Source organism: Oncorhynchus tshawytscha, linkage group LG03 (genome assembly GCF_018296145.1).
Source record: "Oncorhynchus tshawytscha isolate Ot180627B linkage group LG03, Otsh_v2.0, whole genome shotgun sequence".
NCBI lineage: Eukaryota > Metazoa > Chordata > Actinopteri > Salmoniformes > Salmonidae > Oncorhynchus > Oncorhynchus tshawytscha.
In genome coordinates this window covers 61,587,767-61,614,660 of record NC_056431.1, presented here as the reverse complement: position 1 = coordinate 61,614,660, position 26,894 = coordinate 61,587,767, and the positions used below count along the sequence as shown (strand labels likewise).

Sequence of the window (26,894 nt, the reverse complement as noted above, 5' to 3'; positions counted from 1 at the left end):
TTTTTGTCCTGAATACAAAAGTGTTTGGTTTGGGGCAAATCCAATACAACACATTACTGAGTACCACTCTCTATATTTTCAAGCATAGTGGTGACTGCTTCATGTTACGGGAATGCTTGTAAATCGTTAGGGCCGGGGAGTTTCAGGATAAAAAATAAACGTAATAGAGCTAACCACAGGTAATATCCTAGAAGAAATCTTGGTTCAGTCTGGTTTCCACCAGACACTGGGATATGAATTCACCTTTCAGCAGGAAAATAACCTAAAACACAAGGCCATATCTACACTGGAGTTGCTTACCAAGAAGACAGCGAAGGTTCCTGAGTTGTTCCAGTAATGACTTAAATCTACTTCAAAATGTATGTCAAGAACTGAAAATGGTTGTCTAGCAATGATCAACAACCAAGTTGACATTGCCTCATTTTCAGGATATTTAAAATAATAAATGAGCAAATGTTGCAAAATCCAGGTATGGAAAGCTCGAGACTTACCCAGAAAGACTCACAGCTGTAATAGCTGCCAAAGGTGCATCTAAAAGTATTGACTCAGGGGTGTGAATACTTACGTAAATTATATATTGCTGTATTTAATTTACAATAAATGTGCAAAAAATTCTAAAAACATGTTTTCACTTTGCCATTATGGGCTATTGTGTGTAGATGGGTGAGAATGATGTATGTTTTAATCCATTTTGAATTTAAGATGTAACACAAAAAAATGTGGAATAAGTCAAGGGGTATGAATACTTTCTGAAGGCACTGTATAATTCCATGATCAGTAGTAAAAATACATTATCGATTTCATTTCACAGTGTCGAGACTCTTTAGGTACGGTACCTCTCACAACACCCAGAAAACTATGAGGAATCTCTCTGGGCAACTCCACAAGCTCACTGCTACAGAACAGAGCAGCCCTCCATCTCCATGACGACAGCTCTTGTAGAGAAGAGAGTCTACTCTCTTATTATCACTGAGTCCAACACCAGCCCTCTTCCTGTTGGTTAAGCTTTCAGCTGCTGTAGTCTCTATGTTAGATGGGAGGAGGAGGTAGACCATGTTGTCAGGTCAGGAAGTCCCAGGAAGGTTGTAGAGACACAGGAAGGTGAACATCATGACAACAAGCACCAGACCAATCAGAACCTGCTGGACCCACAGATACTGGTCCAGCTTCTGCTCCAGCCGGGCGTTACACACCATCACACGCATCAGCTGCAGAGGAGAGCATTTGGTAACTTCATCTTACTAATGTATTCACTTTTCAGTTTCCCATATCAATTTGACACCATGAAAATGTATAATGCTTGTAATAGTGTAAAAAGAAAGGGGGGGGGAAAGAATATAAACCAATTAAATCAAAGTTAAAATACAGCAAATACTGTACATTGATTAATATTATATAGGTAAATGTATTCTTGTGGGTGGAGGAGCATCATCCAATAGGAGTGGAGAGCTCACCGTCGTGTGCAGGTCCGGGTGGCCATTGGCTCCTCCTTCAATTGGGCTGTCACTTCCACAGGTCAGGATGGGCTTAGTGCTCTCCAGGATGTGACATCGTAATCTACAGGAAGGACAGGACACAGTCACATCCAATGATGTGTATAAACCCTGGATGACTGACCGTGGGCACTGTATTGAAGCCACCACGCAGCCATCTTGGTACTCCTCCTCAATTATAAAAAAAGATTTTGCATTTATTAAATGTCTACATTAGTTTGACACGTTTATTCTATTACAGACAGCTTCATGGATGTGTCAAACTCATTCCACAGAGGGCCGAGTGTCTAAGTCTTAATTGAACGGAAAAACCCAAAACCAGCAGGCACTCGGCCCTCCGTGAAATGAGTCTGACACCCCTGCCTTAATGCATACTTTTTTATTATATTATGTGAGCTAAACATAAAAATAATATTTAAAAATAATATTTAAAAATGTGCTAATGTTACTGTCCCGACTACAATTTCAGTTTATGTGACATAACAAGCAAGTATAGTGTAGAGAATTACTAGGACAGCTCCAGGACAGCAACACAATTAGACCCAACCAAATCATGGGAAAACTAAAAGATAATTACTTGACACATTGGAATTAATTAACAACAAAAAAACTGACCAAACTAGAATGTTATTTGGCCCAAAACAGAGAGTACACAGTGGCAGAATACCTGCACTTCCTAACCTTATGCCAAATGTATGACCATATTAGAGACACACTTTCCTCAGATTACACAGATCCAAAAATCATTTGAAAACAAACCCAATTTTGAACTCCCATATCTATTGGGTGGAATACGACAGTGTGCCATCGCTGCAGCAAGATTTGTTACCTGTTGCCACAAGGGCACCAGTGAAGAACAAACACCACTCTAAATACCTCCCATATTCATGTTTATTTATTTCCCTTTTCATACTTTAACCATTTGCACATGACATTTGAAATGTCTTTATTCTTTTGGAACTTTTGTGAGTGTAATGTTTACTGTTCATTTTATTGTTTATTTCACTTTTGTTTATTATCTACTTCACTTGCTTTGGCAATGTAAACATATGTTTCCCATGCCCTTACATTGAATCACTGTACCATCTAAACCGCTGTGAAATATCTTTCCAAAGCAAAAAAATATAGTATTTTCAGCTGTTTGATACTGGAAGTAAAATATACAAAAAGGAAACTTAGCGCACATAGAATAGATCTACCACTTCTTAGACTTACTTTCAATGAGAATGACAGATCTATAACAAATATTTCTATGTGAATTTGGTCAGGTCGCCCAAAAGTTACATATTGCAGCTTTTAAATACATGTAATTTTGCCCTTGAAACATTTGAAATACTGTAGAACTCCATTAATTACTATGGAAGAGTGCTCATACTAGGGATTGCCCATATGGTCGACCGCTGGCTTCAAAGCCTCTCAATGGCCAATACGTAGCGTCAGCAATCCAGGGTTTATATACATCATTGGTCACATCAGGGAAGACTGAGGAGAGGGGATAATCAGCCTGCTAGGTCACTGACATACCCCAGCCATGCTGAGGCAATCTGTGCTGTACACTGCAAGACCACGATGGGTTTAGTGAATCAAAGTTATCTTGAGGTCATTATAGATGTTGATGGTGGCATATTAATGACTGCTTGCCCTTTGGCTCAAAATTAATTGTTTTACTCATTTACATACACTCAGTATACCAAACATTAGGAACACCTTCCTAATTTGAGTTGCACCACCCCCTTTTGCCCTCAGAACAGCCTCAATTCGGTGGGGAATGGATTGTACACGTTGACTCCAAAGCATCCCACAGTTGTGCCAACTTGGCTGGATGTCCTTTAGGTGGTGGACAATTCCTGATACAGACGGGAAAAAGTTGAGCTTTAAAACCCCAGCAGTGTTGCAGTATTTGACACAAACCGGTACGCCTGGCACCTACTATCATATCAAAGGAACTTCAAAAATGTTGTCTTGCCCATTCACCCTCTGAATGGCACACGTACACAATCCATGTCTCAATTGTCTCAAGCCTTAAAAATCCTTCTTTAATCTGTCTCCTCCCGTTTGTCTACACTGATTGAAGTGGATTTAACAGGGGACATCAATAAGGGATCATAGCTTTCACCTGGATTCATCTGGTCAGCCTATGTCATGGAAAGAGCAGGTGTTCTTAATGTTTTGTAAACTCAGTGTATATTCCCATCCATGAGGAGGCATTGATAATGATGTACCTGTGCTCCATGATCTTGGTTTTGGGCACGTCCTTCCAGAAGTGAATGAGCTCTGGTGATCCAGCACCAGCGTTCTGCTCCATCTCTGCAGCCATAACTAGGAAGCGGTCCTGCAGAGATGCCTGGTGGCCTGCACAAACACATCCATGAACTCATTGAACTCATGAACTCATTTAACTTTTTTTTTATCTCAGTATATTGTTCAGTTTATGTATCTAGATTCCTACATTTGGATGGGTTCAGCTGTACAAAGTATACAGTTTAAACCCCACTGCTGTCAGAATCCAATAATCAGAAGATAGATCTGAAAGAGCTAACTCTGTCACAGCTGTGAACAGAAAAAGTGAGGGTTCTTATCCACTAAACTCGAACAAATGAACAAGATATAGGCGATAGACGGTGGCTCCCAAAAACTGAATTAAGTTAAACCCAGAGAGAGAAGGAAACCCTCAAACTTTGGAATAATGCCAGAATTTGATTATTCAAACAACCCATATCTAGCACATCAGAAGCCATGACTGACATTTCCATGCTTGAAGGCCTCTGAACGTCTTATCAGCCAAGTCCCTGCATCCCTACTCAATGTTGGTCTCAAGTGATCAAGAGGAAAACATTGACCTTAGGGGTTTCAGCCTTCCACAGAGTACTGAGACTGGCTCAATAAAGTTTATTTACCCGCCGTTAGATTTCTGAAAGGCTCAGCTTAGGGGAAGATAAGAGATTATTATTTTATCACTCTTAAAATATGTATGTCAGGCAAAAGAAAGCTGTACTCTGTCAGCACTTTCCAAAGTTATTAGACTGTACTGGACCTTTTGATTATTCTGAAGTTTCTTCTGGTGCATCTGGAAACATCCGAAGGAAGTAGATAAGAGGAGTGGGTGGGGAGAAAGAGAGAGAGAGAGAGCGAGAGATAAGTGCAGTACTCTACCTCCATGTAAGGACACCACTATATCCACAGAAGCGCCCGAATCACAGCAGCTGTTGCTGGGCTTCACTCTGTACTTCTCAGGTGCTGTGGTTCGTACCTGTGGAAGGAGACACCGTCAAGTCAGCTTGGAGATGGTTTATTTTCACACACATACACACACAGGGGCACACACAAGCACAGAGTGCCACGCTTGCACACACAGCGGCATGCACATACCTTGAAGGCCACTTGATTCTTGGACACATTATCGAGGATGATAAGACACTTCCTGTCTGACTCTTTGGACCCAAAGCTCAGCTCCTCTGCTGGACTGGAAGTAAGAGAGAAAAGACATTACATTTTAGAGGAGAAACAGCACAGGCTGCATGAAGACAAGGCGGCCGGGTACGATTGAATTTGTGACTAACTTAAGAAACTAATGTATTTTTCTTTATGAAGGCATCAGCCACAATGGCTATCTGGTGTTCAAAACAAGCCAATACATCTGTTAGAAGTCTTGCTTTACAGCGTGCTTTGTTGTTCCTCTTCGTGATATCTTAGCTTAATCGATCTGTTTAGCAAAGCTTCGTGAGCTTAGATGTTGCTTCCTGAGAGTGATTGCAGTATGATTACCCAGGGACTTGTAGATTCTGTTAGCTTCCATTGTTACACATTTACTAAACAGCTGCTGGATCACCATCTAGCTCAATATTCTAGCTAACACATGGCAGATTATGTCTATCTTTGCTTGCATGATTTTTTCTGCTTTAAATAAACAAAAAGCCTTGTACACTACATCGATACCATGTGTAATTGCCATTTATCCGACTCAATTGATGTCAATATGTTCTTTATAATATTTTTCAAGGAGGTTCATTCCAGAGAAATAGCCCCCGACTAACTGTATGTTCCCTGGGGCCAAACCCTCAGTCTCTGATGTGCTGTGCTCCTCCTGACCTATATGGAGCTGTCTGTCAGGCCCCTGGGAAGAAGGCAGGCTCAAGCCTAGCAGGCGTAGCTGAACCCATTTATGAGGAAAATGGAGAATTAAACCACATTATTACCCAAGTCTAGGGTGAAAATATCTGTGATCTTGCATCAAAGCTGTGAAATCTGGAGGAGCAGAGGAAAAATCCATGGCCTGAGAAAGTAGCCACGAGGCACTCTAATTCGCTCTCCAACACTCAGCGCACCCCATCCCAGCCCCTAACAGACCACCCCCACCCCCCCCAACTTCCTCACCAGGCTCACGTTTAAGGGATAATTGTGTAAAATGGATAATTCAGCCTCAGTGAACACTTCTCCACACTGTGCTGTGGACTGCTGCTGGCATGCTTCAGTACCTACTGACAACTCAGTGAAATGGCCAACATGCTAAACATTCCTGTGTAGCGTATATAAAAAGTCTAGCTGTACATTCCGTAGGCTACAGAGCTCTAAACAACAGATTGTTTTGTTCTTTGCTCCAGTAAAGCGTTGTGAGGAGTCCAGCGCTCCCCTGAGCCCGGAATGACTCTCTAGACTTCAGGAAACCTTTTGACAAACACATTCTCAAGATCAAAGCATCCCCTCTTCTGCCCTTCCAGCTCTGGTTCTGCCTTCCTCGTGGACTCACTGGAATCAGGGCTAACACAGCTCAGAGACATAATTGCATTTAAGGCTCATATAAATACTTTTATCACTCTAATACGTAGCCCGTAGCTGTGAAAAATCTCACATCAAAGAGTCTGCTCTCCAAAAAACTGAACTGGACGGAAATGACTCAGGAACATAGGAATGATCTAATTTAACATCGGAATACCCATCAATGGAGGCAGCTCTCAAGTACTGTACCTTGATGGATTCTGGGTTCTAACTCCTTAACTTGGGACAGGGTTAATTATCAGGTATCCTATTGAAATATAGAGGGTATACACCAGAAGTTAATGGTTATCTGTAGGAGGAAGGTATATGGTGTGTATGCAATTAAGCTTGGAATGTACTGAGTGTAGGGAAAGCGATCATGTGGCAGCATTGATAAGGGGAAAGAGCCATGGACTAGTGATGAAGGGGGTCGAGATCAGGTCAGGTTACGTTAAGTGAAGAGGAACCGTTCATGCCTGTATCGCTTAGTTTCTTGCTAGCAATAAAAATATACAATGAGAGAAGGAGAAGACTCCACCCAAAGTGGGGTACAAATACCACCACTATTGTAAACATGTTTTTGTCTGTTCAGCTGTTCGATCCTTTGGGAAGAATAAACTTGGTTTAAGCTTTCACAGTGTCCGTTGAGTTCTTACTCTAACAATTAGAACCTAACAGTTGATGTTGTCGGCAGGATTCACCACGATTTATAGTCAAACCAGGGAGTCCAGATCAGTGGAGCAGGAGCTGGCAACAAACAAGGTAGGCACAGTCCCTACACCAGTTTCCACTAATTTTGACGTATTGGGGAGATGAGAATCGTAGGCTGAACAATTATAGAATACAGACTTAGAAAGCCTGAGTTTATTCAGTAGGCCCATTGAGTAACGACCGGTCGTATGGTTGGTTCCTTTAGGGATAGGTCCCGAGTAGAGGTTTTCCTCTGTGAGATCCAGGTAAAAATATGATGTAGGGTAGGTTCCTTTAAGGGTAGGTCCCAAGTGGAGGTTTTCCTCTACGAGATCCAGGCTGATATAAGGTGTAGGATGGGTTCCTTTAAGGATAGGTCCCGAGTGGAGGTTTTCCTCTACGAGATCCACAAGTGACAATACAGTGCAGGGTAGGTTCCGTATAGGATAGGTCCCTAGTGGGGCTATTCACCTGTGAGATCTGTAAGAGTGATGAAAGTCCCAGCTGCAGTGACAGTGAGGAAGTAGAGTATGTGGATAATGATAAGAAGGTTGCAGAAAAATTCTGAAGGTAAGCCACATGCATGGTTAAAAGAAAAGCAATAAGATATTCAAACATTTTTTGAGTTACATGTATTAGCAGTAGCAATAAGGCGAGAGGTTGGTTTATGCCATATGGGGAGGGGGAACCATGACATATTATGTGGAAATAGGAAGACAAGTGTGAATAATTTTGGTAATGTGTGTTATCAACAACAGTAATACATTTGCAGACGCTATAGTATTGGTTCTAATACAAGGTATTAAGTGCCGTGACCAATTAATAAGCACAAATACCATAACCATTCTCCAGGGAAGTGGGTAGCGCTACCTTAGAAAATAGTTCATAGAAGGTGCGTATTGGAGATGGCAGTGTAGAAATCTAAACACCCTGGACACCGTCGGGAGAGGTTTGGGAATAATAACTATTGATATGGCAACAGACAGCCCCGATTCTCTCCTGTAAAGTGGAGCTAGAGGATTTTAATAAAGCTATGGAGGCGCTGAAAGAAGTGCACAAGCATTCTACCAATTTGGCTTGAATATGGGAAAAATTTAGTAAACTGGATCAAATTGGGCAGCACTTCCCTGTTGACGGAAAATTCAAATCCAATAAAGAACTCAGATGCTGTTGTGGTATGGCACAATGACATGAATGAGAAATGGAAAGCTCAATATACACGTTTTTTGATATTGGCGTTTTATCAACAGAAGAGTATAACTGAAAAAATGGAATTAGTAGATGTACTCAGCTACAGAAAGACTGGGTACGGGAGCACATTGATAGAATTTGTACTTCGGCTTTGATGGCAGTTTTGAAACGTGATCAAAATGGCAATTGCGTGGGTAATGGATGAAATAGAGCAGGATGCTTTGAGAGTGGAAAATAACTCTGCCCACTTAACAGTCGTGCGAAGCAGTGGTGGGCCGTCAGGGCCAACAAGGCCTTCTCTGCTGGCCTAAACATCATCAGAATATATATATTTTTAAATATATTTTCCCACAAATATGTATTAAATTATTCCCCAGAATAAGAGTTACACTCTTCATTTCATAGCTTTCCTCTTGGTTGCACTGCTTCCAGCCAGAGGTTGAGATGTGGAGGGCTAGTCTTTATGTTAGATCTTTTATCCAATCATATTCAGCCATCATGTGTTGCCAGGGGTTTAAAATCTGCCCTCAGGCCTTCAGAATCAGTGCGGGCGCTTGTAGCTTAAAGTGAATGAAAATGAAAATTTAGTGTCAACCAATCAGCTTTAGAGTTGGCTATTGTACACCTGCTGGCTGGCTCCAGTGTTACACAGGAGACAGCTAGCAGGCGTAGTGCGTGCACGTCTTTTGATTGGATTACCAATATTGAGAGGCAAGTCCTATGGGCAGGTCTATGCAGAACTAGGAAACTGAATTTGATAAACGAATTAATTCGCATACTACTAAGCTGTTTTTTCAACCCACAATGGCGGAAGGAGGAGAAGATATCGATTTGGTCGAGGATATAATTATAACGCCATTCTCAAGATGAACTTTTCAAGAAAAGTTAGACATTGTAAGGAGAGGTCGCCCGACGCCGACGCTACAAAGCCTGTCACAGTCGGGAAAGGGGTTCGTTCGCCACTTTCAAAGTTCAAACTACGAGCAGTATCAATGGCTCACAGGCTCCGAGAAGCACTGCAAACTACTGCTGGGAATGCCTATTATTTGCAAGTGATCGATTTGGTGTTTGGAGACACACTGGCTTTGCAAACTTGAGTTGTCTAAGCAAGGCAGCAACAAGACACCAAAGTACGGCTGGGCACTTACAAGCAATGGTGCTTTTGAAAACTTTTGGGGAGACCGGAGTGGATCTACAGCTCAACGAACAAGCGCGCAGGGCAACGGAGCTGCAAAATGAAAAGGTGAAGAAAAATAGGGAAATATTGAAAAGACTCATTGATTGTGTCATGTTTTTGGGTAAACAGGAACTGTATTTTTTTTTTTTGGACTTAAAGCTCAAAGTTTGTGCACCAGAAATGGATAGAAGAAGAATATTAATATAACTCTGTTGCACTCGACTATGTTCTTGCCTATTAGTTGAACTGTACTGTATTGTACTGTATTGTACTCTTCCCCTGCAATTCTCTAAATAAAAATGTCAATTTCAAGGTGACGCAACGCCTGGTTATACTGCGTTTCTGTCTAAATGTATAGTGTCTAGAGCCATGGCATCATAATGATGGTAATAAGAGGTGGATTAATTTGGGTGGGACTGTGTAGGACCTCACTGAAGGCCCAGGCCCCAGGCCCACGGCACGCCACTGGTGCGAAGGGTTAATACGGCCACAGGGAAAGTCACTAACTATAGTTTCAATGGCCAAGTTAAGACAAAGAAACGTAGCGTAAAAACATCAAAGCGTAGGGAGACAAAGTCCTGTTTTAGGTGTGGGGCTGTTGGTCATTGGAAAAGGGAGTGTAAAGTAGGAATGGAGCCTGCTGCATTCGGAGGAAATGCTGCCATGCAAGCGTTTGCATCTTTTTCAAAAGAGCAACAACAAATCCTCCTGAAAGTAGCAGGACAGGAAACTTACACATAGTGGTGTATGGCCTCGGTACGATCGATAGTGGCTCATAGAGATTACAGTTTCTATGTGAAGAAAGACGTATGAGGTCACGTTTTACACAACTTTTTAATAGATGCCAGGGATCAAATATCACAGATTCCTTATGATGAGAAATTGGCTAAATTTGCCTCAGGAAAAAGTATTTTGGGTTGAATAATCTAGGCGAAATGCCAGGGGAATGGACGAAATAACAAATAAAAATGATCTGGCCAAAACACTTCTTGCAACTCAGAAAACCTTGGGGGGGGATTTCAGAATGGCCGAAAGGGTGGAAGGGTCATGAGGAATTAGCAAAGGGGTTACCAAACCTAAAATTAACTTTACATTTTTTTAATGAACATGGTGGTGCGGTGGTTATGGAGTATCATGGGGAAAGGGACCAGTGAATCGTTGGACTCAGTGGCGAGATAAAGTTGCCAAGTCTGAAGGTAGTACATGCTAAATAAAGGATGGGGTGGATTAAAACAAACGTTTAATGATTGGAGTAAGGTCAGTGGATTTACCATTATCATCTTTGCTTTATAATTAATACTTTTGGTTTGCTGATTATGATGTAGCATTGTGAATGGTAATAAAATCTACACTTTCTTTTCCAGAAGAGGGGGGGTTTCATTATCTCCCGTTGGAATGTTCCCTGAGACTGTGGTCTTGGAGAGAGCAGTTAGTGATATTCGGCAGTTTAAGTATAAAAGTATCTGGATTAGGCCATAAACTCAGTTCCCAGATAAGTAAGGCCTGTTCATGTGTTTTTGGACCTACGGTTTACCACACACACCAGCACATACACACAACTTACCGGTTATTAATATTTTTATTTTTTTATTTTTTTATTTCACCTTTATTTAACCAGGTAGGCTAGTTGAGAACAAGTTCTCATTTACAACTGCGACCTGGCCAAGATAAAGCATAGCAGTGTGAGCAGACAACACAGAGTTACACATGGAATAAACAATTAACAAGTCAATAACACAGTAGAAAACAAAGGGGGAGTCTATATACAATGTGTGCAAAAGGCATGAGGAGGTAGACGGATAGTTACAATTTTGCAGATATGCGTTAGTGGTATTGATACTGTGGAATACATTTTTTGGGGTCTTTTCAATTTAGTTTTAAATTGGGTATGCAGAAGGATGGAAATGGTTTAAATGTTTTTTAATTGTTTCTGAAGGACAGGGAAAGAAAAGGGAGAGGAAATATTTAATGGTTTCGAATGCCCTAGTTCATGACTTTCTGGTGAGGCCTGATCAATCTCACTAGAATTGATCGAAACAGGTGGGATTTAATTATAAAATTAATGAGGGTGAAGATTGCCAGTCTATAATCAACATCAGGGGAAAGAATGCCAGCCTATAATCAACCTCAGGGTGAAGTATGCCGTTCTATAATGAACCTCAGGGTGAAGAATACCGGTCTATAATCAGCCTCTGGGTGAAGACTGCCGTTCTATAATCAACCTCAGGGTGAAGAATACCGGTCTATAATCAGCCTCAGGGTGAAGACTGCCGGTCTATAATGAACCTCAGGGTGAAGAATACCGGTCTATAATCAGCCTCTGGGTGAAGACTGCCGGTCTATAATGAACCTCAGGGTGAAGAATACCGGTCTATAATCAGCCTCTGGGTGAAGACTGCCGGTCTATAATGAACCTCAGGGTGAAGAATACCGGTCTATAATCAGCCTCAGGGTGAAGACTGCCGGTCTATAATCAACATCAGGGTAAATGGATACATCAGCTTCATCACAAAAGAGTACAATTAGGTAACAGAGTGACCTTGAACTATGTTTTGCACAAAAGTGTCACTTGATCACTACTGCAACATTCATTAAGCCATCCAATTTGAATGATGGGACTACAGGCTGTTCCATGGTTAATATGGGCAGTAAATCATCGGTGTGATCAATTCATTCCATTGATTATTACTGCAAATTAACTACACCAACTGATTTCCACTCAATCACAGACATCCTTTATTTCTGTTTAGATACTACAAGATTAATCGATCCATCCAGATACAAATGTATCGATATCTGGCTCTGGGCTTGAGTGTCAACAATACATTCACTCTAAGCTCTACAACACCTTCAAATCCAACATGTGGACATGGATTGGCTATAGCCTAGTCACTGTGCTACCAGTCGACTATTCTTTAAGCCTCGAGTGCAGCTGAGAGATATGCTGAATTCCAAATCAAACTCTAGTCTCTTCAGAATTCCTAGAAACCCTTGTACATCTGCAACTACTGGATAAATAATACGTTGAAAATTCCACCCAGAAGGCAAGGTGAAAGAACTACACCTATTTGATCCTTTCAGAGATACATGTGTATCTACCAATTAGGGGCTAGGGATTTATTTGATATTCAGGAAGAGATGGCTAAGAGAGGGAGTTCTGAGAAAGTTGGCTTGAATACCTGACGTGTAGCAGAGAGGCCTTGAATGTGGTCAGTGGCTTCCTGGCTCCCTTCGGCCGGCTGTCTCCTTTGTCGTTGTCGTCCAGTTTCAGACTGCTCAGGCTCTCCTCTGAGAAATACACCTGAAACAAGGACAACAGTGGCTTCGTGAGATAATGTTCATCAACACACTGATCAAATGATTCTAAGGTGCTTTGTTTGGAGAGGTGTTCTAAAGATACAAATGATTAACATATCTTTATTAATTTCTAAATAAAACTATTAAACGCCTAACTATAGTCCATTTCAAATGATGGGATGAAACATTTTAAAAATAGGGAGCTTTTGTATGACACTTAATTTCACCATCAATATATCAATCCCCATAACAATCCCTGACCCTTGTTCACAGTACAGTGAGGCAACAGGAACACACTCACATCCTGTGAGAACAGAGAGAACACAAAAGTAAGCTCTTTCACTTCAACTGTAAACTTTCACCCAAATCCAACAGACTCCCTCATACATCCATTTACACAATGTCACAAGACTACAGAACAGCTGATAAATGGTTTGTGCAATGTTAGCAGAAATTTGGGGAAGGACAGATGAAGTTGTGGTGGGACGAGCGTCATTTGGTTTCCATACCATATTGACCAAGGCCAGTCCCACAGCTTGTGTGAGGCAGATGGGAGATGGGGAGTACAGCAGGAGAGGATGTGAGAAGATGGGAGAGCTGATAGAGAGATGACTGGGGTCTGCCTGTGATGCACGTAGAAGCACTAATGAGTCAGATGGAGTGTCTCTTCTGCTGTGATAAGCAACATGCACACACACACACACACCTCCCCCTTCAGCAGGCTGCTGCGACACACACCACACACAGATGACACAATAAAGACATCAAGAGACTTTGAGCTGCTTCTGAAATGTTTATTTTAATTCAGTGTTCAAATCAAGTGCAATACAGTACTGAGTAAGATACGGGGAGAATGGGGATTCATTAGCTGCTGTTGAAAGATACATGACCATAATTGACTTCAATAGACTGCTTGGTTGATTGAATAAATACAAAATACAGCATTTCTATTGATTATATACACTGTATCAAATAACTATGGTACATAAAAGTAAAACTCATAACAAATTTTATTTTTAATTAAACATTAGTAAAACAACACTTTCAGTTTATCATTCTGGTTAGTCAAAACCAGGATCAAAATACTCAGTATTGAGATATTGACAATAATCTTTGGCACTAGAACTACAAACCATGCATGAACTAACATTAATGAAAAGGTCTTAACATGTAATATCAACACACTACAACAGTCCAATCCTACTAGCTAAAATGTGAAAATCACAACAATAACAAATACACAAACTGGAATGAATAAGGCTGATCTAAGCAGGAGATACAATTTAGAAATCCATAGATCCAGAAATGTCTAAGAAATGTAGACCGTATGAAATACTTGTTTTGATAATATGATTTGTAGGCAGCTTCCCCAACAGACCATGGAGTGACAGTCTGATCATCTGGAGAGTATTGACAATAAGGCACAACACAGATTATTTTTAAATAAGTACTCTCTCGTTACACAGAGGCATCGATACACAAAGGAAGTGCTTTCAATTACAGTTATAATATGGCATACGGTAGTTGAATATACATTGTATTACTTCAGTGTCAGTGCAAATGTGCTAACATTGAGTGTGGTAAAAATAAAGGATTTTATGCTGGTGGTAGTAGAATACTCTTCTCTTAGTATTATAAACATTAGTACATTAGTACATCATTACAGTACAGTTGATATTAATACAACAGTAATGATAAAATAAAGTATAATTTTGGGTTAAAAGATCAGTACGATAAGGCATGTTACGTATACACTTGGCACACATGCTTTACTTTCTCTACAAAACATTATTTCCCTAACGTTATATTAAGTTAGGTAAAATACTGAAGTTGGATAAAATCTCACCATGTTATAATGCTGGTCACAGGAACAGGAATCAAGGGGGCAAACATTCCTTCTTATTTTCTGATAGACTATTGTGAGTTATGTATCTCATAGCCTACTTGATTGGCTATGAATCTCTTCAAAATCATGACATTGTGATAAGTGCAACACATTGTGGGGGTCATATTTTAAATGTTTGGTCCAGGTCCATTTTGGATTCAATGAAAGGCTGAACGTGTTCATGATGGTGACTTGATGGCGGGGCTGGTACATGAGTAAAACCCTCAGACTGCCCTTTCAGAATGCAGAACTCTCCAGGAATCAGTGTTGCTGGTGAGGCAGAGATCATACAATGCCTTACCAGAACCAGCCCTTGAGTCAAAACAGAGAGAAAGGAAATTAGCTGATCTGGGAAGCTACTGTATCAACACACTGTTGAGAGGCACAGGTATTCATTCAGTACTGAGACTGGCTTTATGTAGAGATAGGAGCAGCAGAACATGATCATGACAGTGGAATGTGTGCAGACAGACAAGCTGTAAACAATGGGTATCATGATTGGTGTTAGGACCTTAACGGGATACTTCAGAGTCAGATGAACTTGTGGATACCATTTTTATGTCTCTGTGTCCAGTATGAAGGATTTTAGAGGTAGTGTCGTAAGCCAATGCTAACTTGAAAAACTACCTCTAACTTCTTTCATACTGGACACAGAGACATAAAAATGGTATCCACAAGTTCATCTGACTCTGGGGAAGTAGATAAAGGGCCTCATTGTCAAAATCCCGAAGTATGCCTTTAAAGCCAGCAAGCCAAGAGATTAGCCTATAGCCTAGGTAGATCATTAGGGACTGGTTAAATCAGAGGCACCAAAGACTACATTCTGCTCACAGGCAACGATCCCTTTAAGCTGCGGACGCGTAGCTCCCCTCAGACTGCCAAGTAGAATAAATATTCCCCCATGCAGAGAAGCACGAGATTGAACTTCACTCACCTTCCTTGAGTTTTCCCCTTTAGTTAACACTATCTTGTTTCGCTCTACTGTGAGAAACGTGATCGAGTCAATGCAATATTAGCCACTTTCAAATCAATGTAATAAAACAAATGTGCAAAACTATGCAAGACTTAGTATGCAAAATGAAGTGTGAAAGATAATTTCTTGTAGGCAGAAAGCATTGGAGTAGGATTCTATTGCATTGACAGGCATGACTCAGGCCCGTACTCTACACAGACAGGTGTGCCATAACCAATCAGAGCTGCAGTAGGCCTATATGCAAATAGCCATTGCCATATATGGATCTGTGCCATTCACTTTGAACTGGACTGTGTATAGGCTACGGTATGAGCAATCTTGAGTAGATGCATTTTTTTTTTTTTTTAATCAAAGCGAGGCTGTCATTGTAAATAAGAATTTGTTCTTAACTGACTTGCCTCTCTTTTATTTAAATAAAAGAGAGTTGCATGTAGCCACGTGTGCACATTTGTTCATATTCTTAGCTAGTTTTTTTAGCTTTTTTTTGTCTTAAAGGGGCAGTGTTATATTTTGAGACGGTCTTAAGTAACCCACAGGCAGTGCGTAGTATAAATTGTCTGATTCTCTGGAATAATGGTATGGGAATATACAGATATTGTATTTTGTAAAGTGGCTTCTTGCATCAAACAACACATTTTCAGTCACCTCCTTGTCTGAAGGACAAGTGGATAAACGGTTTAATGTCAAGACCTAGATGTTTTTTTCCAAAAGTCTCATTAATGTTGGCCTACATTGAACACCACACATTGGCTGCTACTGTAGGTTGAATGATATAACAGCTAATTCCATGTAAACATTTTATGGGATGCATTTTTCTCCATTGTTTTTTATGGTAGGCCACTGATAGGCCTACAATATGATCAAACAGCCAAAGTAGGCTACTTGACCACTGTCTGAAACTGTAAGCGGGTACAGTCTCAGTGTTCACAGTAATCACGTGCTGGAAGTTGCACAGAATTTTCACAATGTTAAGGTTTTTGTTCAGCAGACCTGAAATTTGCATAGTGCTGAAAAAAAGTTAGAGGGAACATTGCTCACGTGTATTGATGGACCCATTAACATACATTCATCCATTAAATTGCACATAGGTCGAAACACAAAACCACACACAAACTTGATCAGGCTTAGATTCTGGTTTGCCAATTTATCATCATTGACAATGAAGAGGCTTAAAAGGCTCATGTGAGCAGCTTTATGATGTGTAGCTGACAGGGCAACTCTGGAGCGCAAGTTTGTTTGTGTGTGTGTGTGTGTGTGTGTGTGTGTGTGTGTGTGTGTGTGTGTAAACACCCGTGTGTGTGTGTGTACAGAGCCCCCTGAAGCTATGACAGTGGTGCAGGTTACCCAGAAGGCTTAAGGGCGCAGGAGTTTGCTTCGACACAGAGCAGTCACACACACCCCTCCCTCGAGTCTGTCACGGTAGAGACAACACACTCAGCGCTAGCGACACCGACACCCAGCAACACCCAGTGCAGCGACACCGAGGCCACATTAACACAATCACTTCACTACCATCCAGTTCACATTACACTGAATAATATTTATTGAAACAGGTAGGCCTACTCAGGCTAGTCTTCAAATGACAGAAATGTATATATAGGGTGTACCCTACATCCCAGGCTGATATTGATCTATTAGCTACTCACTACAATGTGTTTGTTTTCTGTGTCACAAAGAAGAGGCCAAATATCAACTGTGGATAAATAAATGAAGACCCCTAGCTACAGTAAGAGAAAGACAGAGAGAGATACATAAATTTGTGCTGCATATGCTGACAATGAAGCCCTGACCGTTGCTAGGGTGCAGCAGCCTGACGACAGCAGAGAATGCTAGATGGTGTCTGTGAGGAGGTGTGTTAAAGCCAAGAGCTGCAGGGTCTCTGTGATGGTGCCTGGCTGCACGGGGGCCGTCCGGGCCGGTGAGGCTGCCAACTAACCATCTGAGATCATCACACACACAAATAACAGCCTCTGACAAACCACATCACCCCAACGTCTGTCTCACTCTCATCATCCAGCCTCCAACAAGGTTGAGCCAAAATCATTAGCGACAACACAAAATAAATGAAGTATTCTGGGAAGTGCTTTAAAAACTTCTGTGAGGTTAGGTATGCTGAACGAAGCATGCGGGGGGAAAAGCAGTCTCTAGCACAGCTAGGAAGAGCTTCTGTGACGGCAGTCAGACTTGACACATTCTCAGTAGCCAGAGAAGTGCTCAGGAGATGAGAGGAGCCGTGGGGTGAGTGAGGGAGACTGAAGAAGGGACTGTGATGTGTTATGTGGGTACAGTCAGTGGACAGGAAGGATTAAGCTGCAGCTGGAGACATGGGGAGTCACCTTGACTGAGACAATGAGGAAGAGCGTAACAGCTGCCAAATTAGGACATTACCGCCTCTACAATTCACAGCTCTCTCCATAGAGGAGCCCGATTACATGCTGTAATCTCACACTAAACGTTGAGAAATGAAAGGGTCTGGGAGGAAAACGGCACATCAAAGTGAGGAGGGACTTGACTGAACCTCTAATGTCTTATTTGACTGACAAGTGAGAACGGGGTGTGTTTAATGTTAATTAAGGCTAATGACGAAGAGAAAAGGTCTCTGCTGTTTCGAGAGAGAGCCCAAAGCAGGGTTAAATCGTCAGTAATCAGCACACTGTAGATACTAACTGTATTGACTTTACTGTTAATGAGTAATAGCAGCAGCCATCATCAGTTTTAACAGTAGGCTACATTACAAACATGACAACAGACTCATGTACTACTTCTGAAAATTAAGTGGATAAGTAGTAGGCTATTCAAGGCGGAGTATGAGTTCATATGCAGCCCCAGCGTGAATATTTAATGCGCTTCTATGCGTTACTGTCTTGCTTACTGTACCTACATTCAGAGGGAGGAGTTCGGTAAATAAACAAACAAAACGTTTGTTAAACAAAAGGTTTTGTACCTTTTTGGGCTCGATGGCGACCTCGGAGCTGAAGCTCGACTCTAACTCCTTGCTGTCTGATTCGAAGTCCTTGCTCTCGTTGTCGTCCTCACTGACGATTGGTCCGTTCTCACATACTGGCGTTTGGAAGTCATCGTCAGGAAGGGGAGGATAGCTGTATCTGAAGGGATCCTGGAATGAAGTCAGTGATAGGGTTAATACTATCAGCGCCGAGACCCCAGCAAAAATCAGCTTTTCACTTATCTGCAAGTCCAACCCTTATATTCTGTCTCACAATTAAGTGTTTTACCATTTTCTTTTCAGGAGAACCAGGGCTACAAGTAGAACACAAAACAAGTTGACATAAACAGTTGCATTCATGAACGTCAATTAAATAAATAAGGTCCGCCGAAACAAAAACCTCATAAAAAATTGAATTTATATGAATGCTTTCGGTACAGATATTGTTTCCTCACTGGGAAATGAATATCCAATTCATCAGTGACAACTGTGTGAAGTTGTCACTGACAAATTGGACTCTAAAGATTTAAAAATCCCCTTTCGGGATCCGTCCTTCTCACAAAAACCGCTCTAGCTCAGCCCGTTAATCACACAGCCGTAGGTACCAACCATTAGTCTGCAGAAGAAATAGATGAATCCAACACAATGTTTAAAAGGGGTTAGAAGTCCAAAACGCACCGGTATTAAGTGGGACTCATTGGGTTAAGTCAACAATAAATAAATATAAATATTGACTAATCACAGGTTAGTCACATTTTCTCATGACAAGTGAGGGAAGAAATAGAGGCAAAACCTGTCAAATGTTGACATTTCAAAAGGGAATTTATCAGATGATAGTAAGATGAAAATATATGTAGCCAGGTAGATAGATGGCGTCATTGCCATCTTCAGTGAGTTGAATACTGCGGGTACATACCGTTCCACCCATGTGAGGAGGCAGGTATTCAGGGCCAATAAATGTTTGGATCTCATTTTTAGATGCAAACTTGAGCTTGCTGATGGCTTCTGGACCCAACCATGTCCTCACAATCTTCCATGCAGCTAAAAAATCAAAAACACATGTAAGAACTTGTAATTTGTTGTTTTTGGTTATTATATTGCTAGATATTACTGCACTGTTGGAGGTAGAAACATAAGCATTTCGCTGCACCTGCAAATCTGTGTACGCAATTAATAAACTTTGATTTGAACTACGATGCCCAAACTACGATGATTCCGTTTCTATTGCAAATCGTTTCAATAATTACATGACTCACCATTCAAGATCCATGGCATGTCGACAATGATCATTTTGGCTGAAATGACAAGACCATGACTGAGGGGTGAAGTACACTGAGTGTACAAAACATTAAAAACACCTGCTCTTTCCATGACATAGACTGACCAGGTGAATCCAGGTGAAAGCTATCATCCCATATTGATGTCACTTGTTAAATCCTCTTCAATCAATGTAGATGAAGGGGAGGAGACAGGTTAAAGAAGCACTTTTACACCTTGAGACAATTGAGATATGGATTGTGTATGTGTGCCAACTCGTTTTTACTTCGAATTAGTCCTTTCGGAAGTTTTCCTTGGTAAGCCACTCTGGTGTATGTGTGCCATTCAGAGGGTGAACAAAATATTTAAGTGCCTTTGAACGGGATATTCTGGGTTTCTCCACACTCAACAGTTTCAACAGAGTGTATCAAGAATGGTCCACCACCCAAAGAACATCCAGCAAACTTCACACAACAGTAGGAAGCATTGGAGTCAACATGGGCCAGCATCCCTGTAGAACGCTTTCGACACCTTGTAGAGTCCATGCCCGGACAAAATGAGGCTGTTCTGAGGGCAAAAGGGGAGTTGTTGCAACTCAATATTAGGAAGGTGTTCCCAAAGCTCGGTGTACTAATGTAGCATTGGCCCTAACACAGAATCATATGACGGCATTCCATGAACTTTTGTTTCTTATAATACATTTAATAAAACCCATTTTAAACAGGATGTGGGTCAATAATAGGAACAATTACATATATGTGTCATACAACGTTTATTAATCAACCTGTGAATGAACTCCATATTGTTTCAAATTTGATATACTTACATAGAAACTTTGGATAATACACTTTGAAGCAATTAATTACATACTTCACAAAATCCATGTCCTGAAAAAAATGAAAGAGAGTATAATTAGGACTCAGAAAGTACAGTACTATATACAGCCTCAAAGCAGGCTTTGACTAGCAAAGACGTTTTATGGCCTTTCAATAGGGAACCTGTTTGCTCAGCCTGAGATATTTACTGCCTCAAGCTAGCTGTGCAATGACCCAATTCATAACAATTTAAACTTTGTCACAAAGCTGAACAAAGCTGTAGTCAATACTTTCAAACACCTTCCCTCAACTCAATCATATTAAATATATTTCTGGGAAAAAAGTGTGATACAAAAGTAGTGTGTGTGCAGTGCACACTGCACCCCATGCAACACCACAACTACTTTTACTCTTACTTTGCTCAAATTGGATTATTAACTGTAATCCATTCACAGTATTTGCTGAAACGTTGCACAGTCTGGTTGTTTTCTTTATGATTGCGTAACCTTGATCTTCATAGAAGGTTGAATAAACTTGCTCTACATACAGTATCAAGCCTTGGCTGAGATAACTACAGACAGCTTTGAAACTCAAATGTTTCCTTTTTGTCTGTGCAAAAGTGTTCTCTAAACCAGGGTTTCCCAAACTTGGTCCTGGGGCCCCCTCTGGGTGCACGTTTTGTTTTTTTGCACGAACACTACACAGGTGATTCAAATAACCAACTCATCATCAAGCTTTGATTATTTGAATTTTTGAATCAAAAATAAACATGCTCCGGAGGGCAGGACAGAGTGTTGGAAACCCTGTAAACAACCCAATACTTTCTGTCCTGAGGCCTCAAACAAAGACAGAGGTGGGATTTTATACAATCCCACAAGACCAACAGTATCTAAAACATTTCACAGTCAGTTTAATGGATTACAGCTAACCATGAAATGCCTCCTTCATGAGAATTTACTGAGCAGGGCTCTACGCTGACCTTTTTCACAAGGAGCATGTGTGCACCTAAGTAGAAAAATGCATACGCACACTAGAAATGTAGGAGCACAACGAAAAAAGTATGAGATATTAAAGCTAGAATCCTTAATTTTTCTATGTGCACTGGTTGTCCTAAATTAAAATTCCAGGCCGCACAACATATTTAGGCGCATATTCAAGTATAGTGGTCACACTGTAGACCCCTGCTGAATCAAAGGTACCACACGTTTTCATTACCATAATGGCCATATCATCAAACAACAGAACTATCAATATTCTAGTCAGACCCTTAGGAAGAGGAGCCTATCAGCCTGGCTACATCCTATGCCCTACAGAGACTCATTGCCATACACTAGACCAATGTTTCCCAACTCTGGTCCTTGAGTACCCCAAACAGTAAAGTTAGAGATAACACTAGCCAGGCCTGTTCCAGCCCACACAGTGCCTATTTCAGCAAACTTCATTAAGGTTGCTCCCCAAACTGATCTACTAACACACTAATTTCATATTAGGGTTTCGTGAAGTTATTTATTCTCTCTCTGGTTTGTGTGTATTTAATTAGGGCATTTCTCCAAGAGAGAGTTTGGCCAGTGAAGCGAGCTGGCTGACAGAAAGGAGAGTGCCTGCTGGGAAACTCCGATCGAGACAAAGTCAGTCTATGAATTAGGCAGTCAGTCGACTTGGAATGACCAAACTAATTTAAAGGTCACTTTCAATGTGTTAAACCATTGAAGAGCATCAATCCCTCCAAGTCCCAGGCTCAAACAGTAAGCAAAATTAGAAAGCTCAACAGGACTTCAATGACACTCATAACCACACACAAACAGATGTAGGCTACTTCTTTTTGAAAATGGGGAAAACATTTAATCATGAGGACAGAAATTGATCAATAAAGCCCTCCTTGAATCTATGTAGAGTGGATCAACAGCGACATTGGTATAAATCAGAGCTGTAGCCCTGGTTTGATTCTTCAAACACTATCAAATAGCCTAATGGTTAGAGCATTAGGCCAGTAACTGAAAGGTTGCTGGATCGAATCCCCAAGCTGACAAGGTAAAAATCTGTTGTTCTGCCTCTGAATAAGGCAGTTAACCCCCTTCCCCCCAGTAGGCTGTCATTGTAAATAAGAATTTGTTCTTAACAGACTTGCCTAGCTAAATCAAGGTTAAATAAAAAATAATAAGGGAAGGTGACAAATACAAGAAAAGACTACAATCTTAATCAAAAAGGTAAGTGTTCACTTACGATATTGCTGATCCCTGAATCGGCCATGTCAAACACAACAGTGAGTGGCATCCCTGGCTCTCTCTTAGCATAGCGCTCCAGCCAGAAGGCAACATACTTCTTCTTGTCCATGCTGGTCTTTGCATCCTTGGTATGGAGCTTGACTTTGAACCAGACTGAGAACACAGACAAAAGTATTGCATTCAATAACCTCAACATACAGTACCAGTCAAAAGTTTGGACACACCTACTCATTCAAGTAAAAAAAAAAAAATGTATTTACTATTTTCTACATCAGATGACCTGGCCTTCACAATCACCTGACCTCAGCCCAATTGAGATGGTTTGGGATGAGTTGGACTGAACAGTGAAGGAAAAGCAGCCAACAAGTGCTCAGCATATGTGGGATCTCCTTCAAGACTGTTGGAAAAGCATTCCAAGTGAAGCTGGTTGAGAGAATGCCAAGAGTGTGCAAAGCTGTCCTCAAGGCAATGGGTGCCTACTTTGAAGAAACTTGTAATTTGTTTAACACTTTTTTGGTTCCTACATGATTCCGTATGTGTTATTTCATAGTTGTGATGTCTTCACTATTATTCTACAATGTAGAAAATAGCAAAAAATAAAAAATAAAACCTGGAATGAGTAGGTGTGTCCAAACTTTTGACTGGTACTTTATGTGTTACAAAGCAATAGCTTACAATTTTTGGTAACCTTTTGTAAGGGGTAATAATAGTGTCTGTGAGTAATTATTAGAGAGAAATCAATTATACATATGGTGCAGTATGAGCATCATTAATCAACATACAGAGCTTGTTGCCTTCCTTGTCGTAGCCGTGGAGGAAGACAGCCCCCGTCTCAAACATCCACTTTGGAATGCTGCTCTCAGTGAGGTCTGAAACAAGACAAAACATTATCAGCCAACAATATAAAACGGCAATCAATAAGAATGTTTTATAACAAGAACAATTATTGGCCAAAATAATTATCATAAAAACCAAAGTAATTCCTAACTCCTCGCCACCATACAAGACCGACAAATCTTGTAAAACAAGTGACAATAAGGCATAGTCAATATCAGAAGTTAGGCAATTGGAAGAGATAACGTTTGTAAATCTAATTTCTGCATGACACCGATTTAACAAACTGAATGTTGTCTGGCTAGAAAACCCTGTATTTGTATGAGTAAAATGTAGCAATTTAAAAGTGAAACGTAAGAAAAATAGAGAGGATTGTCTCCATGCGGAACAGATGGAAATATTACCACACAGCACACAATAAGCCTTTATCTGAGAGAAGGTCAAGAATCTATAACACATTGACACACAAAGACAGCTACTGATGAACCATCCCACAGTGTGGTGATACTTATAGGCTCAAATAAAACTGCGCTGTTTAACTTGCCTGTATTTGAATACAGTTAAGATACTAGTTTAGCAGGGAATGAGAATGTGTGCTGTTCCTGTTTTCTACACTCAACCCTAAGCAAGGCCAAAGTCACATGTTGTAGGGTACAAATACAGCCACAGGCTTCTCAGATCGAGATGAATCACTTCAAGAGTGATTAATTGATGACCGACACTTACACCTTCTTCATTCTCTGAAAACAAGTGCACATGCAGTGCAGTTTTACTAGAGGTTAAATATGTGCCCAGACCGCTCACCATTCAAACTATATTCTTTCCTCCACAGGAAACTGTCATCAATCATCTTCAGGGCATCGTCCACAGAGTATAGTCGCCATGTCAGGTATGCCTCCACCAGAGCATCATCCTTTTGTAGCCTGTCCACATCTCTGGAGTCATATTTGTCAGATTCTGTGAGGGAGAACAGTAAAAAACTTAAATCACTTGACATGAAACTGAATTTCTACTCCAACGTCTGACCTACAACCATAACACCTACAGCACCTATGAGATTGTTGCTTATAACCTTTTATGACAAGACCCAACCATAGAGGTGAAGACAGCACTTAGCCTCCTATACTACACAAGGCTGCCTTCAGCTACCTCATTTACTAAAATGCTGACATGTATCTACCAATATAAAGATTGTTTAGGAAACAAGTGTTCTTTGAAAGATGGATTGGTATCTCAACAATGCTTAACAGGGAACTGAAAGGCATACCGACAACGATGAGACAGCCTATAGATGCCAGGACAACAACCTCTCCCTCAACGTGATCTAGACAAAGGAGATGATTGTGGACTACAGGAAAAAGAGGACCGAGCATGCCCCCCTTCTTATCGACGGGGCTGTAGTGGAGCAGGTCGAGAGCTTCAAGTTCCCTGACGTCCACATCACCAACAAACTAACATGGTCCAAGCACACCAAGACAGTCGTGAAGAGGACACGACAAAACCTATTCCTCCTCATGAGACTGAAAAGATTTGGCATGGGTCCTCAGATCCTCAAAATGTTTTACAGCTGCACCATCGAGAGCATCCTGACAGGTTGCATCACTGCCTGGTATGGCAACTGCTCGGCCTCCGACCACAAGGCACTACAGAGGGTAGTGAGTATGGCCCAGTACATCACCGGGACCAAGCTTCCTGCCATTCAGGACCTTTATACCTGGCGGTGTCAGAGGAAGGCCCTAAAAATGGTAAAATACTCCATCCACCCTAGTCATAGACTGTTCTCTCTGCTACCGCACGGCAAGCGATTCCGGAGCACCAAGTTTAGGTACAAGAGGCTCCTAAATAGCTTCTACCCCCAAGCCATAAGACTCCTGAACAGCTAATCAAATGGCTACCCAGACTATTTGCATGCCCCCCCCGGAACACTGCTGCTACTCTATGTTATTAGTGCCCCACATTAACATTGACTCTGTACCTGTACCCCCTGTAAATAGCTCCGCTATTGTTATTTACTGCTGCTCTTTAATTATTTGTTATTCTTATCTCATACCTTTTTTGGGAGGGGGGGTCTACTACACCTGTTGTATTCTGCGCATGTGACAAATAAAATTTGATATTGTATGGCTTTATTAAAGGTCACACCTCAAGTAGGCTACTCAATATAACTGTATTTTCTATTACAAAAAAACGAGTTTAGATCATAATTATGGTGTTAATACAGACATATGTCATGTCACTGCCAGTAGCCAAACTAATAATCATTACTCATCCATTAATTAATGTATCAGAACAATCTGTCAAACAACTAACTGGTAAAGCAGCTGATGATAATGTGTTGCGCTAGCTAAGTAAAATAGCTAGATGGATGGAATGCAATCGAACAGCCCATGATATCTGGCTTTTAGCTAACAGCTAGCTAACTGTTACAGGAGCGAATGTTAATTAGCTAGATTATGGGGGTCTTGTTGTAAAAATACATGTGGTTACCTAACTAACGTTTGTTAGCCTGTTAGCATGAATTTACCTTGTCCTTGGACATACTCATTGTTGAACTTCTGTCTCGTCTCCTCAATCTTCTTCTTAATGTCCTGTTGTACAGAAAGATTAGTTAGCCATGTGTAATGAATGCATTACAAATTGCCTGGCAAAATATACGTATTATTGCAAGAAAAATGAAATGGTAAGCTACCTGCTCTGGTTCAAACTTCCCAACTTCCGCCATGTTCAAGTGACTCTGCTGTTCTGGCTAGAATGGGTACATTGAAGTTGAGGAATAAATCAGTTCTAGCGTATGAAACTGTTGCCCTTGTATTGCCATTTTAGCTCTTGGCTATGTCATCAAAGTGATACCTAAAAAATAAGACATCTCAGGTCCATTCAATCAAATGTAAAGAATATTTAATAGTTTATTTAAATATTTATCAACGTAACCATTGATGACAACAATATGTATTGTACATTTGTCTGTTGCCGGAGACAATACTGGCTAACCCACAATGCAAAGTTTCTTACTTCATTTGCGTTATGTGCTGCCCCGGATACAAGGATGAGCGGCCAATACTGAGCAAAAGTAGTTGCATATCGGATTTAAAGCCTTGTATGATACTTATATTAGCGTATAACCTTTTATAATATCATATTCATAGCTTTATAACAATTTAAACGTTTATGAACCATTTTGGATGTAGCCCATCAAAATCACTCAACGTCTTCCACGCGAGCGACATGAATCGAGCGCACCCAGTTTTCTGGCGAGATGTTTTGACTTTCGTGTAGTGATGTTTGATAGATACGTATTCGAGAAACTGTTGCCCAATAACTCTGATAGATAAGTATTCGGCAAACTATTGCCCATTAC

General features: G+C 40.9%; 1 protein-coding gene across 1 annotated transcript; it reads right to left on the bottom strand.

The window, feature by feature from the left end:
• On the bottom strand, positions 1–26,487 carry LOC112233740 (motile sperm domain-containing protein 2). The gene is made up of 15 exons (XM_024401554.2): positions 26,226–26,487; positions 26,061–26,124; positions 24,341–24,493; positions 23,485–23,571; positions 22,701–22,855; positions 20,489–20,549; positions 19,662–19,700; positions 19,322–19,446; positions 18,406–18,576; positions 12,486–12,607; positions 4,863–4,956; positions 4,647–4,743; positions 3,716–3,845; positions 1,455–1,557; positions 1–1,208 (listed from the first exon to the last, which is right to left on the bottom strand). The coding sequence occupies exons 1-15, from the start codon at positions 26,256–26,258 to the stop codon at positions 1,065–1,067; spliced, it is 1,578 nt and encodes a 525-aa protein (XP_024257322.1). The 5' UTR covers positions 26,259–26,487; the 3' UTR covers positions 1–1,064.
• Positions 26,488–26,894: the final 407 nt, after the last annotated feature.